Source organism: Eptatretus burgeri, chromosome 9 (assembly GCF_056783735.1).
Source record: "Eptatretus burgeri isolate ZD-2024b chromosome 9, Ebu_testis_v1, whole genome shotgun sequence".
NCBI classification, from domain to species: Eukaryota; Metazoa; Chordata; class Myxini; order Myxiniformes; family Myxinidae; genus Eptatretus; species Eptatretus burgeri.
Genome location: NC_140969.1, coordinates 61,603,857 through 61,621,155, shown reverse-complemented (window position 1 = coordinate 61,621,155; position 17,299 = coordinate 61,603,857). Strand labels below are relative to the sequence as shown.

General features: G+C 43.2%; 1 protein-coding gene across 2 annotated transcripts in view; it reads left to right on the top strand.

Annotated features, from left to right (window-relative positions):
* LOC147020197 (laminin subunit beta-2-like) overlaps positions 1-17,299 on the top strand; it is a 256,934-nt gene that overhangs the window by 212,163 nt on the left and 27,472 nt on the right. For both annotated transcript variants that reach the window (XM_085895329.1, XM_085895331.1), the window contains one exon: positions 3,467-3,626. In XM_085895329.1, coding sequence (XP_085751455.1) covers positions 3,467-3,626 — 160 coding nt within the window. The remainder of the gene's footprint in view (positions 1-3,466; positions 3,627-17,299) is intronic.

The following is a 17,299-nucleotide window of genomic DNA, read 5'->3' as shown; positions in this document are numbered from 1 at the left end:
GTCAGGGGTGTTACCATCTCTATTGCTGACCCTCCAATCAACAGTGATCCACCTTTGTTTGTGGAAACACAGGCTGCAATGAACCGTTTGAAATGGTATAAAGCGCCTGGGATCTGTGGCATCCATGCTGATCTTCTCAAGGCTGGTGTAAATTCTGCACTCATGTCGTTCCATGCAGTTCTATGCTCTGCCTAGATCACAGGCATCCTCCCAACTGACTGGAAGAGTGGCCTTGTCCCTCTTTGGAAAGGGAAGGGTGATGGTCAGGACTGAAACAACTACCGAGGCATGGCACTGCTCTCAGTGCTGGGCAAGGTCTTTCCTCAGATAATTATTGATTGGGTTCATCACCATCTGCTTGAGCACCAGCACCCAGAGCAGTCATGATTTACACCACAGAGGTCATCAATTGATTGTATCCTTGCCCTTCATGTCCTCACCGAATGCAGACGAGAGTTTTGCCATGGGCTGCTTACAGCCTGTCATGATCTTTGCAAAGCTTTTGATTCGGTGAATCGGGATGCCCTCTGTCAGGCTCTTGGTCTTCATGAGGTGCCACCAAAATGGATCAATCTGATGTCTGAACGATACTTTGGAACTGAGAGTGCTGTGAGATGTGGTGATACCATCTCCGACATATTTCTAATTGTTACTGGAGTTTGTCAGGGGTGTGTCCTGCCCCCCCACCCCCCACACACTTTTCAGCACCTGTATGGACTGGATTATGGGGAGGATCTCAGGGAGATCAAGCTGTGGTGCATCGTTTGGGAATGTCAAGCTATCTGACCTTGATTTCGTACATGATGCAGTCATCTTGCTGGAGACTCTGGATATCCTTTTGGGGTCCCTTGAGGTACTGAATGAGGAGGTGGAGCCGCTGGGATTGCTGTTTTCCTGGGTCAAAACTAAGATCCAGGCTTTCAATGACATCTGGGATTCTGCTATCTTGTCTATACCTGTTTGTGGCGAGGATCTTGAGGTCATGGAGAGATTTACTTACCTTGGAAATTATATTCATGTCTTTGCTGGCTGTGTGAGCCAGAGGTCAAGAGACGTCTGGGTCAGGTCTGGGGAGTCATAGATTCACTGGATCATGGGGTGTGGCACTGTCGGTACCTGTGCAGGACGATGAAAGTCTGAGTCTTCAGGTCGTTGGTGCTTACAGTCTTGCTCTATGGATGTGAGACTTGGACTCTGACCAAGGATCTGAGATGGAGACTTAATTCCTTTGGAACCAGGTCTCTTCGGAGAATCCTTGGCTATCACTGGTAGGACTTTGTGTCCAACGAGCGGTTGCTGAGACTCAAATTAGATTTGTTATCTGCATCAGCTGTGGCTGTATGGACATGTTGTTTGTTTTCCCCACTGATCCTGCTCACCAGATTCTCTCAGCGAGGGAGTCTCATGAATGGAGGGGGCCAATGGCCCACTACATGTCTTGTGGTGTTGATCAGCATATCAAAGAGATGGGGATGGGCCAGGCATCTGCCTGGGTGATGGCCAGATGGAGGCACCTGGAGTACCGGCAGAAAGTGGACGCAGAGACGTGCTGCTCTGGCACCTGCTCCCATATCTGACCTGACCTGATAAGGATTTAATCAATATTCTGATACGTGGGCAGAATGCCTTTATTTATCAGACCTGTTACAGCTATTAATGTTTTACTGAGAGGTCCAACGTGCTTTAAGAGTAAAACTACTTTAACATTACAATTCCCAGGGAAAGCAAACAAAGTTTCAACTGATGTCCAAACAGTTGCAAACATAAAAGAATGTGAATAATTCCCCCGACATGTTCTCACATTCAAAGTTGCTCAAAGAAGAACAAGCTGCTCCAATGAGCCATAAACTTACACTGATTTAAGTTGCGAGTTAAATCGGAATGCACAACAATCCAATGTCAAATAATGTGGTGGAGTGTTTGACTTTACGAAGCATTATGCAATATTCTGTTGCAAGAGTGAAGTTTCAGGGAGTAGCTGAACAAGCAAGAAGAGGAGGGGAAAACATCATGTTGCAAGCCATGCATTTTGCAAGATAAGATACATTGGCAGAGACCTCAGGCTTCTGAATTCACAGCTTGTATAAAGCAATCTTCGAAAGGCACACAAATAAAATGAAGCAATTAGAAGTGCAAGCAATATACATAACAATCATCTACACTAATAAATGGCAATCAGGCATTGTTCATCTCTGGGGGTGTCCGGACGGTGTTCATCTCGAGGTGTGTCCGGACGGTGTTCATCTCCTGGCTCGTCCGGGTGGTGTTCGTCTCTGGGCGGTGTTCATCTCCGGGCGGTGTTCATCTCTGGGCAGTGTTCATCTCCAGGCGGTGTTCATCTTCGGGCGTTGTTCATCTTCGGGCGGTGTTCATCTCCAGGCGCGTCTGAGTGGTATTCATCTCCGTGCGTAACCGAGCGATGTTCATCTAAGACGCGTCTGGACGGTGTTCGTCTTGGGCGCGTTTTCAAAATATCGACGTGAAACTCGTAGAGATGGGAAATACATGTTTTAGATTTCAACTTGATCAGACACATGGCCTGGCAGTCAGAATTATTTGATTTTTTTTGTTGTTTTTTTTGAATAAGGCTCACTTGGCTGTGCCTGGATGGGTTTGTTGAGGGTGAAGGAGTAGCAGCTGAAGTGTGCATCCTGTCCAGGTTCCTCCTGATGATTTCATCTTTGCTTTTTGCTTGTTTAGGTTCCTTCTGATTACTCCAATGCAGGACTGTACCTATTTGGCCTTTCATTTGATTTGAATTGAATTTATTTTAATGCCATTCTAATAAAAAAAAAACGTCATGGGTCAGGGTTTGGTGTCTGTTCAAAGCTGGGTTGCATCAAAGCGGGACGTTTTGGTACCCGGTCATCACTGCCAGCAGTTCTAATTATGTTTCTCATTAATTAAGTAACACACTAGTGCACAAACGCCTCACAATACACACCACACAAAATGCACCACACAAAACAAGTCCTGGTGAGGGTCTGCAATCTCTGATTGCTTTTTCTTGTTTTCTATGATTTTCAGATGTACATACATACACCCATTCAGAGAACCGTCTTATTTAATATCTAATGATGAACCCATGAAGCTAAGTGTGTTTGGAACAACATTAAAAAAAAAAAACATGAAGAAAGAAATGCCAAAAATAACCAGACTTAGAGGTGTAATGGTTCGAGCATATGCTCTGAGTCTTAGAGGTCGGCGGTTTGAACCCGTCCCTGGCTGTCATACCAAATACTAAAAAATTGGATGTGCTGTTTCCTTGATTGATGCTCAGCATTTTAAAAGGATACAGCATGGACAAACAACTATAGGTTAGCAACCATTGCACAGACTTGATGGCCCAAATGACCTCCTTGTGGGTTGAAGTTCTGTGGAAGGATCTTTAAAGAAAGATGAATGCTCCATGTAATATGTGTTCATTCATCTTAATGAGAGTTCATTTATATTTCCTTCTACATAGACAAATGATGGCGCAGTGAGAGACAAGTTTCATGCCCTTCGTGATTTGGTGGATAAAAAGTCTGGAGGCACAGATGACGTTCATCGACGTGTGGAAGTTCTCCGTGCAGAAGCACAGAAATTGATGCAGGATGCAGAGAATCGCTGGCAACGTCTAGCAGGTGGGTTTTAACGAATGTTAATATGTGCCACAAAATCTTCACTTCTGTTTGGCAGTTTATTGGTACAAAGGGATAATTAACACTTGTAGGTCCCTGATTTGATTGCGGAACAGATTTTGATTTATATATGACTGTGTAATGTTCATTGAGATGAGATATTTATGTTAAGATGGAGTAAAGTAAAAAGATAAGTTGTAATTTTGTAGTTTAACCTGTGGAGTAAGTTCACCAGAGTGCGAGAGCCTGGTGTTGTCTTTGCGGTTATGGGGGTGGCTTAGGATCCCAGGATCCTGAGTTTGAGCCCCGTTTTCTGCTGAATTAACATCGGTGGGTTGATTCAGCCTGTCATCCTTCTGAGGTCAGTGAAATGAGCGCCAGTGTACTGGTAATAGGGGCACTGCATCAGTGGCATAGCTGTGCCCCCAACCATTGATGCAACCAGCAGCCAAAAAAGCTGCACATGAAGGGAAGGGAACCAGAGTGCAGGATATTTCCAGTTCACAAGGAATAACAAGGAAATTTGGCACAGATATTGAGGCTATTCAGCCCATCTGGGTCGTGCTAAACGAACACCAGGATAAATAAATCCATCAAAGCTAACGGCGTAATTTTATTGCGTAGGAATTGGGGGTGGGGAAAGTGTGGCAGGCTCAGGAACATCACCAGGGTGTTTAAAAAATAAAAATTGAAAACGTTTCTTGGGGGAAAGGTGGAGGTTGGTGAAGGCAGTTTTCGGGTGAAGAATGTACAACACTGATCACACACACTATCCCTTGACAAGACCCTCTAACAGCTGCATTACAATTTGCAGAGATGTACCCAATCACCCATCCATCCTCAAGTTATCAACCAGGTCAGGTCAGGTCAGGTATGGGAGCATGCGCCAGAGCAGTGCGTCGCTGCTTCTACTTTATGGCAGGACTTCAAGGGCCTCCGTCTGGCCATCCCCCAGGCAGATGCCTGGCCTATCCCCATCTCCTTGAGATGTTGATCAATCTGCTGCAAGCACGAGGAATGTGGTCGGCCTATTGGCCTCCTCCACTCACGGGGCTCCCTCGCTGAGAGAAACTGGTGAGCAGGAACAGCATCAGGAAAATGAGCCACGTGTCCATACAGCCGCAACTGACGCTCACGGACTATGCAGGTAACAAATCTCATTTGAGTCTCTCACAGCAACTGCTCGTTGGACACAAAGTCAGACCAGCAATAGCCAAGGCTTCTCCAAAGAGACCTGGTGTTGAGATCAAGTTCCAAGGCTGATTGAAATCGAACAATGTCCACTCTGATCATGGTAGAGAAGAGCCTTCAATACGCACCAAAAGTGTACACACGAGAGTGGAAAAGCACAGAATACCTACAGTATACCAGCTCAGTCAAACTCTGGCTCGCAAGCAGTTTTGTTTACTTTATATACTTTGTTCTGCTCCCCTTGTGCTGTCATCTGTTTTCATGATTTTCCCAACTTCCATCAGGTTTCTATTTCCTTTCTCAGATATCGTATTCCTTTGAGGTAACAACACCCCAGCACGGTTTCTCTCCTGGACTGGCAAAGCATTGATCTTTCACGGCAAGAAGATCTGTTGTTGGTCAATGTGACAGGCAGATCTTTATCACAATATATTTTATCTTCTCATTCTACTGCCAGATGTTCCATTTTAAAGATGAATCAACAGAATGAACACAACACCTGTTTATACTTTATAAAGGTTACTCTTGATCGTTTAAAGTATTTTCACCAATAATGGCTGTTTTTCAGTGTTGGGAGATGTTCAACAGCTCCACATTTGCCCCTCTGTTACTTAGAAACATAGTGGAGAAGGAACACCACAGTTACACAATAACTTTTGAGACATGGAATCTCGATGGATCGGCAGGATGGCAGGCAGGCGTCTTTTCTACAGGTGGTCCACTCTTATGGTCAACTCCAAGTGACCCATAACATCATGAAAGCTCTGCCCGCACCTTCTAACCTCATAGAAAAGCCCCCTCTCTACCATCCTAACCGGCCCACCAATACCCCACCCCTCTGTAGAATAGTGGATACATTTCAACAATTATGACTTAGATATAAGTCATGAGGAAGCAAAATTACTTTTCAAAAACAACTCACACAATAATTATTGCACACACGAAAAAGATACATATATTTTTAACTAACTCGGGTTCGTTATGAACAACAAGTAAGAATATATTTTTAGCTAACTATTGTTCTTTATGAATGACAAGAAGAATATATTTTATAACTGCAAGCCAGAGTAAAAAAATAAGAAAGTACAAAATCCCAATATTTGCCAGAAAGGCAATGTTTAGATAATATTTCTTTCCATCTCCACCGTTGGTGCAAGCAATTTGAGACACTCATCCAATGTGAGTTTGAGTAGAGTGTTCTTTATGAACGACAAGGAATTTTTTTTTTAAGTTTTTGTCATTCCCAAAGCACTCGTGTCTATACTTTCATCTTTCCCAAAACAACATAATACCACCATCACGGTGTCTCGACTAAATTTTTAACTAGGTTCTTCATTTTCTGGGTTTTCTGGGTCTTCAAAGATTGTTGGTCCAGGAAAACTTCATGCACCACCATTGTCGTCACTATGGTAAATTTTCTCACACACACACACACACCGATCATTACTTTTATGCATGCAATGATGACAATAACACTGAATATCATAAGGCCAACGATCAATATGTGTAATCTCCATGTTCCCCCTTTATCAGACACTTCCATTACCCATAATCTGAACCCTTCTTCCTTAAAATAGTCATGGTACTCTGCAGCTACCTTCCTTAGGTGTTCCGCTCGGTCACAGAAATATACCATTAATGATGTCTGGGATTTCGCAAGATTATTTATTCGCATCCTTATATTTATCCTTGTCCTAGTTATCCCTTCATGTAACAGTATGCCTTGTTCCAGGCATACAATGCCTTTGTCCCCTTCATCCCCTGGCACACGAGATGAATAATTGTATAAAAGGGCCCTATAAGTGTTTTCCCATATACGCCTTCCTCAAGCAATTGATCCCAATGTTTATCACGATTATACACATGCTAATCAAACACTGCCACATCTGTTATAAACCTCCAGTAACATTCTTTCTCTTTTCGATTTCCTGTATCCTTTTGCGATGAGATGCGTGAATCCATGATTGGCTTAACTTTTCTTGACAGCTCCTTGGGTAATCAATAATACCTCAAAGGGTCCAGTCCACTGGACTTAGACTTAGCATATCTTAGACAACAGTGAACACCCTGTTGTCAAACTCTTTCACAATATTTATTCGCATCACAAGAATTAATATTCATTTATATATGTCCATATATTCTCCAGACATTTTACCAATAATTGTATGTCCTGTTTGGCCTAGCACTTACAGTGGTGACCGGGATCCCAGAGCCCTGAGCTCAAGTTTCATTTACAACTAAACGAACCCCAGAGGGCTAACTCAGCCTGTCATTCCTTCAAGACTGACAAGAATAAACATCAGTACACTGGTAATAGGGGCACCGCATCAGCAACACAGTCATGCCAAAACCAGTGATGCAACCAACAGCCCAAAGGCAGCGCACACCACAAACTTTTGATGATACATAGCTTCTTCTAAAACTTTCGATTTTACAAATTTTCGATTTTCTCCCACCTCTGCAAGTTCTTGAGTGTACCATATTCTCAGCACCTCCTTCTACATCATCCCCCTTTTGCTTGTACAGCTCATTTTTATGAGCCAACCAAGCAAAACTTTTTGGGTAACCACTTTACCCTTTCTTAAGACCATATTGTTGTGGGGGGCTGGGTATCAGCAGCAAGCACGACCGCTAGAGGGAGCAGTAGAGTCCATGCACTTTGGCTGGGTATTCAAAATACTGTCCCGTTTCATCGTAGTAGACTGTACAGTGCAAAGTAAACTACTGGTCCGAGCTCAAATACAATAAACAAATGTAAACAACCCCACGGTCTACCATTGTGACAAAAATAAAATTGTCCGATTAAATCTCAAGAATTTTGGAGCAGGAAGTACAGTGCACGGAGAGCCTTCACACGTACGGTGGCCGCTATGATATGAAAAACGCGTTTTTAAAATACCAACCGATGCTGACGTCAGAAGATAACAAATGCAGATCTCGACATAAACAAAGATGTTGTGAATTCTGCCTGCCCGAACCGACCCATGGGTTCACACCACTACCTTCACCAAAGATGCATGTGCTCACCTGCCCCCACCACTTGCTCACCCACTGACCCAGACGATCCTGATGGTGCAATTATCCCAATCGCCCCTTGGCGTCCTGGTGTTGCAGTCATTTGAGTCTCTCTCAGCAACTGCTCGTTGGACACAAAGTCAGATCAGCGATAGCCAAGGCTTCTCCAAAGAGACCTGGTGTTGAGATCAAGTTCCAAGGCTGATTGAAATCGAGCAACGTCCACTCTGATCATGGTAGAGAAGAGCCTTTAATACGCACCAAAAGTGTACACATGAGAGTGGAAAAGCACAGAATACCTACAGTATACCAGCTCAGTCAAACTCTGGCTCGCAAGCAGTTTTGTTTACTATATATATATATATATATATATATATATATATATATATATATATATATATATATATATATATATATATATATATATATATATATATATATACTTTGTTCTGCTCCCCTTGTGCTGTCATCTGTTTTCATAATTTTCCCAACTTCCATCAGGTTTCTATTTCCTTTCTCCGATATCGTATTCCTTTGAGGTAACAACACCCCCGCACTGTTTCTCTCCTGGACTGGCAAAGCATTGATCTTTCACGAGCAAGAAGATCTGTTGTTGGTCAATGTAACAGGCAGATCTTTATCACAATACATTATATTCTCATTCTACTGCCAGATGTTCTATTTTAAAGATGAAGCAACAGAATGAACACAACACCTGTTTATACTTTTTAAAGGCTACTCTTGATCGTTTAAAGTATTTTCACCAGTAATGGCTGTTTTTCAGTGTTGCGAGATGTTCAACAGCTCCACACCTGGTACCAAAGGAATTAAGTCTTCATCACAGATCCCTGGTCAGAGTCCAAGTCTCACATCCATAGAGCAAGACTGGAAGCACCAATGACTTGAACACTCAGACTTTAGTCCTCCTGCACAGGTACCGGCAGCGCCCCACCCATGATCCAGTGAATCCATGACTTCCCAGGCCTGACCCAGATGTCTGTTGACCTCTGGCTCACAGCCAGCGGAGACATGAATATCACTGCCAAGGAAAGTGAATCTCTCCGTGACCTCAACATCCTCACAACAAACAGGTCCAGACAGAATAGCAGCATCCAAGATGTCACTAAAACCATGGATCTTAGTTTTGACCCAAGAAACCTGTAATCCCAGTGGCTCTGACTGTTCATTCAGCACCTCGAGGGCCCCCAAAAGGATATCCAGTCTCCGCAAAGATGACTGCATCATCTGAGAGATCAAGGTCAGAGATCTTGACATCCCCAAACGATGCACCACAACTTGATCTTTCCGACATCCTCCCCATAATCCAGTCCATACAAGTGCTGAAAAGTGTGGGGGCCAGCACACACCCCTGACAAACTCCAGTAACAACTGGAAATAAGTCAGATATTGTATCACCACATCTCACAGCACTCTCAGTACCAGAGTAGAGTTCAGACATCAGATTGATCAGTTCTGTTGGCACCCCACGAAGACCAAGAATCTTCCAGAGGGCAGCCCCTGCTGAAACTCTCATCTGTGTTCGGTGAGGACACGAAGAGCAAGGGTACAGTCAATCGTTGACCTCCTTGGTGTAAAGCCTGACTGCTCTGGATGCTGGTGCTCAAGCAGATGGTGGCAAACCCAATGAAGAATTATCTGAGCAAAGACCTTGCCCGGCACTGAGAGCAGCGTCGCCCCTCGATCGTTGTTGCAGTCTTGGCGATCACCCTTCCCTTCATAGAGGGGGACAACAAGGCCCCTCTTACAGACATTTGGGATGATGCCTGTGTTCCAGGCAGAGCACAGAATTGCATGCAATGACACGAGTGCAGCATTTCCACCAGCCTTGAGAAGTTCAGCATGGATGCTACAAATCTCAGGAGCTTTATCCCATTTCAACCGGTTCACCGCAGTCTGTGTTTCCACAAACGAAGGTAGACCACAGTTTATTGGAGGGTCAGCAGTAGGGATAGTAACACCCCTGACAACCAACTCGACAGTTAGTCGATCAGCCTGGTACCGCGGCTCAAAGTAACCGGCTCAGCGGGCCTTCACTTTGGACTCCTCTGTCAATGGCCTACCACCCTCCGCTCGAACTGCAGTACACCGAGGGATGGGCTTGGAGGAACACAATGCGCAAATTCCCTGTAAGCAGAACGAGAATCATTTGACCACAGGTGATGCTCTACCCCCTCACAGATTCCTTGCACATAGGCCTCCTTGTCCATCCTGAGTGCACGTGCAGTTCTACGCCTCAGTTCCCTGAACAGCATAGATCTGCAATTCAGCCTGGCCCTGTGACTCTGGTCAATGGTATCCAGTGTCCCTTGAGAGACAAAATTCTTCTTCACCCCTTGATGAGTTCCAAGACATCCTTCAGCAACATCAAGGACGGTGGTGTTGAAGGCAATCTTCAGGATCTCCCAAAGCACCCAGACCCCCCAAATCTCCACTCAGCCTGTTTGCAAACTCCACAGCTACCCTCTCATCCTTGAGCTTGCCAACATCCAGCCTAGGCGGGGATGGTACCATTTCCCAGATTTAATCTGCAACTTAAGAGTTGCTATAACAAGCCTGTGGTCAGTATTGAAGAACTGAGCCCTCCGGTAGACCCTGCAGTTCTGGATCATCCTCCAGCGACCATCAATGAGAACATGGTCAATCTCCTTTACCACACCACCACCGTTGGAATACCAAGTCCAGCGATGAGCTTGTGGGCGCTGAAACCATGAACCGGCCACCAAACGTCCATGACTTCTTGAAAAGTCAAGGAACTTAATGCTATTCTGGTTCACAGTTCCAGACCCATGGAGACTAACACATGTCTCATAACAATCCCTATCAGTTCCAATCGATGCATTGAAATCCCCCAAGAATAGAAGAGTATCTTGCCTGGGGCACTGATCAACCACAGAATTGAGTGTGGCATTGAATGTGTCCTTCACGGTGAGATCACTCGACTCAGTGGGAGCATATACAGAGACCAGGGAAATGACACCCAAGGAATGATGAATCCTTAGTCTCATAATACGCTTGTTGACTGGTTTTACCTCAATTATCATTGGAGCTCGCTTATTGGCACAGCTACAACAACTCCTTGGGCATGGTAACCATCAGAGCGACCAGACCAATAGTAGGTGAAACCACCTGCCATGATCTTGCCGCAATCTGGTCTCCGAACTCAGAGAGTGCTGAAATACTGAAGTGCAAACGCTTTAGCTCAGATGCTAACAGAGACAGCTGATCATCCTCTCTACGGGATATGACATTGCAGGCACCCACCCGAAGGTACCACCTTAGGTTAACCCAAGGAGACCACCGTCTGGTGGACGACATCTCAGCACCACCCCGACACACACGACTGCAATCTGACCCTTGAAGGTTACCCCGTGGTTTCCCTCCTGTCATCAAAGATTGGGGGTCCTGAAGGCTTTGCCCCAATACCGTTATCCGGTGAGCTGCTATGCAAAGGGAAGCTGCACAGGAGTTACTCCCACTGAGTGAGTTTTCAGATTTATTTTTGCTTTTGGTATGTTTTGTGGGATGAAGGGTTTTACGGTGGCCGGAGTGCAAATCCTGCAACCAACCTCCTAATAAAAAGCAACCCAACTGCAGGAGGACATCCGCAGACACAGTTGGGCACTACATATGGATGACCATTGTCTCACAAGGCGGTCCTCCGCCCTTTAACAGGTTTTGTTTTGAATCCTGCTGGGTGTACACATCATACACCCTCCTCACCAAGAAACTTGGTGGGAGAGATGGTTTAGTCCCCGACAACCCGACCATGGAACAGGTTAGAGCAGGTTTACGTGGTACCTTTGGAAAGTCACAGATCTAATCTGACCTGACCTGACAAAACAGGACAAACCTGTCCTGCAAATATCCCTGTACCCCTCTATCTCCAATGCTTCTCAGTATCTATGCACTGCAATTCCAATTTTAACTTATCTCCTGTTTCTCTGGTTACTATACCTCAATATATATATATATATATATATATATATATATATATATATATATATATATATATATATATATATATATATATATATATATATATATATATATATATATATATATATATGTCGAGATCAGGGTTTGCAATCAAGCAATGACTACACCAATCGTCGTAGAGAAGAGCTTTTAATACGCATCAAAAGTGTACACGAGAGTAGAAAGGCACAGAATACCTACAGTATACCAGCTCAGTCAAACTCTGGCCTGCAAGCAGTTTGGTTTACTTTATAAATACTTTTCCTGCTCATCTGTTTTCATGATTTCCCCAACTTCCATCAGCTTTATATTTCCTTTCTAAGATATCGTATTCTTTGAAAGTAACAACACCCCAGCAAATATTCTCTCCTGGCCTGACAAAGCATTGATCCTTTCACAAGCAAGAAGATCTGTTATTGGTCAGGCAGATCTTTATCACAATATATATATATATATATATATATATATATATATATATATATATATATATATATATATATATATATATATATATATATATATATATTATCGTCTCAGTCTACTGCAAGATGTTCCCTTTTGAACTATACCAAAACAGTGCTGATTTATGATTGGGCTTCTCTGAGCCCAAGGCTCAAAGAATGTTGTTACAAGGGCCAACAAGAAAGCCAGATGTTCAGCTGCACGACAAAGAGACAGAGACAGAGACAGAGACACAGACACAGAGAGAGAGAGAGAGAGAGAGAGAGAGAGAGAGAGAGAGAGAGAGAGAGAGAGAGAGAGAGAGAGAGAGAGAGAGAGATATAGCCGACTTGCTTTGATTACCAACAGTCAAAAATGGTAGCTTACTGAGAGCATCTTAAATGCTTTGGCTTCCTCAATTAAATGCTACATTCAATTTTAAGAAAAGGTAATCCTATTAAAATGGCTGCTTTCATCTTGGGAGCTGTTCCACAGCTCCACATTTGCCCCTCTGTTACTTAGAAACATAGTGGAAAAGGAACACCACAATTATAATAATTTTTAGAGATGGAATCTTGATGGAGCGGAAAGGTGGTAAAAGGGAGTCTCCTCCAGAAGTGGCACACTTTTATGAGTAGCTCCAAGTGAGCCGTAAGGTCACGAAAGCTCTGCCCGCACTTTCTAGCTTCATAGAAAAGCCCCCCATCCACCATCACGACCGGCCCACCAATACCCCACCCCTCTATAGAATAGTGGATACATTTCAACAATTATAACTTGAATATAGGTCATGAGGAAGCAAAAAAATTACCTTTCAAAAACAACTCGCACAAAAATAATTTCACACACACAAAAAGATATATATATTTTCAACTAACTACGGTTCTTTATGAACAAGAATATAATTTTTATAAACTGCAAGCCAGAGTGAAAGAAAAATTTTAAAGAAAAGTCCCAACATTTTCCAACAAGGCAATGTTTAGATAACATTTCTTTCCATCTTCGTCATTGGTGTGAGCAAGTCAAGACACTCATACTCCATCTCCCACACCGTACAGCCCTCCCTCCTTCGAGGGCTCCACACACGGCTTACTTCATACATTCAACCACAGATGCCAACCACAATTGATTGTAAAACCGAGCTCCTCACAATAATGATGCAACCAACCGTGTTGATAATTTTTTCGTGCCTCACTCGGTTAAAAAAAAAAAGTATTTCTTTTCCAAAGCTTCTCCCCGTATTCAGGCAAACTTCACGCAGCCCGACTCTCCCAAGCAAAGATCGCGCACAGCCCGCACTTCATAGCAGGGCACCAACACATTCAGCACGATAACCGCTTTTATGGTCAATTTTAATCCAAATAATTTATCCTGACAGATAGAGGCTCATATAAGGACAACAAACATGCTCCTCTGTCCGCTTTCATACAAAAAACTTGATCGCGCCAGGCAGAGGATTAATGCTCCGTGACAAGGTCCGCAATGGACGTGTGTTCAAAGACCACTAGTCATTTCCCCCAAAAACATTTCTGCAGCTTGCCTAATGTCTTTGTCCTGGTTCTTGGATGTCATTGTTTCATTCACCGACGAGTGAAGACACAGCACACCTCTGGGCACAGCATGTGCACTTCGACACAGCTCGCCCCCACCTTTTATCCTACCCCTCCTTCCTTCGCACATTGGTCCCGCGTCTCTCCCCATCTCCATATCCACAACAAACTGCGTACATACGTTCGACCCACACATTACTCACGTGTACAAATCAATTTAAACACATTTCAGAACAATTTGACTCTATATTAAATTACCTTTTATTTATTTCCAACCGCGATTAAATAATTCCCAATTTAATTCGTGTTGTATGGACTGCTGGACTTGGAGATCACAATCAAGGCTTTATTCGGCACATCTGCCACAAATTTTCCCGTTGACTCGTTTTTGAGTCGTTAAAAAAAAAACTCTCAAAGAGGAACACGACCCCCACCTTTACCCTTCAGGCAAGGCGCACACATTCCTCCACTTCACAATGGGGCATCCTTCCCTCTGTGGGTTATCATTCCCTCCCACCTTGCATTTCCACACATCGTTTTCACGAGCAGCCGAGCTTCGTCCGCTGTTCTTTCAGCACCTCGCTTTAAATTTCCAAATATTATCACATCAGAACTAATCTCAATTCCTGTTCTTTTCATGGATATTTTACCGATTTTGAGTTTGCTGCACTGTAACCTTCCCTTCCGCCTGCGTTTTTCCGCCACCTCCTCACCGGGAAGGCAAAAGTCGTGGCCAGCGACCTCGTACCTTCCAGGTTTGGACACAACCTCGACGGATTAAGGAAACCCTCAGATGGGTTACCTGGTATTCTCTCTTGATTTCCCTGCTCTGTGTACTGCAGTTGCACGGGTGGGGAAAGGTGTTTTCTCAACTTATTCTTTTAATCTTAACACTTACAACTTTTCTTTTTTCTTTTTCCAACATTATTTATTTGTCATGCTTCTTCCCTACACATCTTACAAGCTTCAAGTTTGGTTCGGGCTTATTCACAAATGCATATCTTAACAAATCTTATTCTAGGAATGCATATGGGTACTTTTATATTCATTCATAGCATGATTCTAATTGATCACATTACCTTGGTCCATAATTTCCGTTACAGCTTTATTTTCCCACTTTCCCTGAATCATTTCTAGAGTATTCTTGGACTGGTCAGTGTTTTGCCTGGGGTGGTTCGGGTTGGGTTGAGTGTCTTTCACACCTTTCCACGAACCCTCACACTCCCTTGCACACCTTCCACGTCCTCAATCTCCCACAGAAATACCTTGTCTCTTGGAGATTTCTCAGATTACCCTCCCAGGGTTTGTACCTTGCAACCTCCCCTTTAGACACTGTTCTCCAGGGATTTCTTAGATGAGCCTGTAAGCATTAACTGCAACCCCCCCTGCGAACACTTAACCCCCCGGGGTACCCTTCTTTTTGATGCGCACAAAGCTCCCTCTTTTCTCGTTCTTTTAAGATAAGTACAGATCACAAAGAGCAGCGAACCTGTATGTCCCGGTGCGAGAAAAAGAGGCAGTTCTTACCTTATCTTTAAGCCGGCCGGCTGCTGTCCTCTTTTTGTCTCACCAAGCAAGAAGTTCCCCTCTTTTGCTCTGTTTTTACATCCTGCCGACTACGCCAAAATGTCGAGATCAGGGTTTGCAATCAAGCAATGACTACACCAATCGTCGTAGAGAAGAGCTTTTAATACGCATCAAAAGTGTACACGAGAGTAGAAAGGCACAGAATACCTACAGTATACCAGCTCAGTCAAACTCTGGCCTGCAAGCAGTTTGGTTTACTTTATATATACTTTTCCTGCTCATCTGTTTTCATGATTTCCCCAACTTCCATCAGCTTTATATTTCCTTTCTAAGATATCGTATTCTTTGAAAGTAACAACACCCCAGCAAATATTCTCTCCTGGCCTGACAAAGCATTGATCTTTTCACAAGCAAGAAGATCTGTTATTGGTCAGGCAGATCTTTATCACAATATATATATATATATATATATATATATATATATATATATATATATATATATATATATATATATATATATATATATATATAATCGTCTCAGTCTACTGCAAGATGTTCCCTTTTGAACTATACCAAAACAGTGCTGATTTATGATTGGGCTTCTCTGAGCCCAAGGCTCAAAGAATGTTGTTACAAGGGCCAACAAGAAAGCCAGATGTTCAGCTGCACGACAAAGAGACAGAGACAGAGAGAGAGAGAGAGAGAGACAGAGAGACAGAGAGACAGAGAGACAGAGACAGAGACAGAGACAGAGAGAGAGAGAGAGAGAGAGAGAGAGAGAGAGAGAGAGAGAGAGAGATATTTATATATATATATATATATATATATATATATATATATATATATATATATATATATATATATATATATAGCCGACATAGCCGACTTGCTTTGATTCCCAACAGTCAAAAATGGTAGCTTACTGAGAGCATCTTAAATGCTTTGGCTTCCTCAATTAAATGCTACATTCAATTTTAAGAAAAGGTAATCCTATTAAAATGGCTGCTTTCATCTTGGGAGCTGTTCAACAGCTCCATATATATGTATATATATATATATATATATATATATATATATATATATATATATATATATATATATATATCTATATATATAATCGTGTGGCAAGTATGAGCTGTTTGTGTCAGAGGGGATGTTGGTGAATGTTCCATCTTTGAGGATGTATAAATGGAGCAGAGCGGCAGAGAAGGAGGACAGCTAGTCCAGAGTCACTTTGTTGCGCACCGTGCTGCATCAGTGTTTCGAGTTTCTGCTTTTGCTTTGAATGTGGAATAAAATCAAGTTGGAGTTCATTTGCCTGCCGATTTGTGATCGATCGAGGAAAGCATCTTTGGGGTTTGCATCAATGTGCTTTACAACTTTATTTAATGGAAACAGGCGGTTGGAGTGTTATGTGATATGGTTTAACTTTAAAATCTGAAAGTCTGTCTTTTAAGTGATTGAAATACTACTGTATATAAATATATTTCATGCTGCATATACTTGCACTTGTTGAAAATTTACATTTAATCAAAAGTTTCATTCAAACATGAAAGTGTCCATTCACATTTGTTTGAAAATGGGATTGTGTCGATGAGGGATAGAGATGGGGGATGACATTAGATGATGGTGCACCATTTCTTTGGAGAGAGAGAGAGGGAGAGAAAGAGAGGGAGAGAAAGAGAGAGAGAGAGAGAGAGAGAGAGAGAGAGAGAGAGAGAGAGAGAGAGAGAGAGAGAGAGAGAGAGAGAGAGACCAGAGTGAGAGAGAGACCAGAGTGAGAGAGAGACCAGAGAGAGAGAGAGACCAGAGAGAGAGAGACCAGAGAGAGAGAGACCAGAGAGAGAGAGACCAGAGAGAGAGAGACCAGAGAGAGAGAGAGACCAGAGAGAGAGACCAGAGAGAGAGAGAGACCAGAGAGAGAGAGACCAGAGAGAGAGAGAGAGAGAGAGAGAG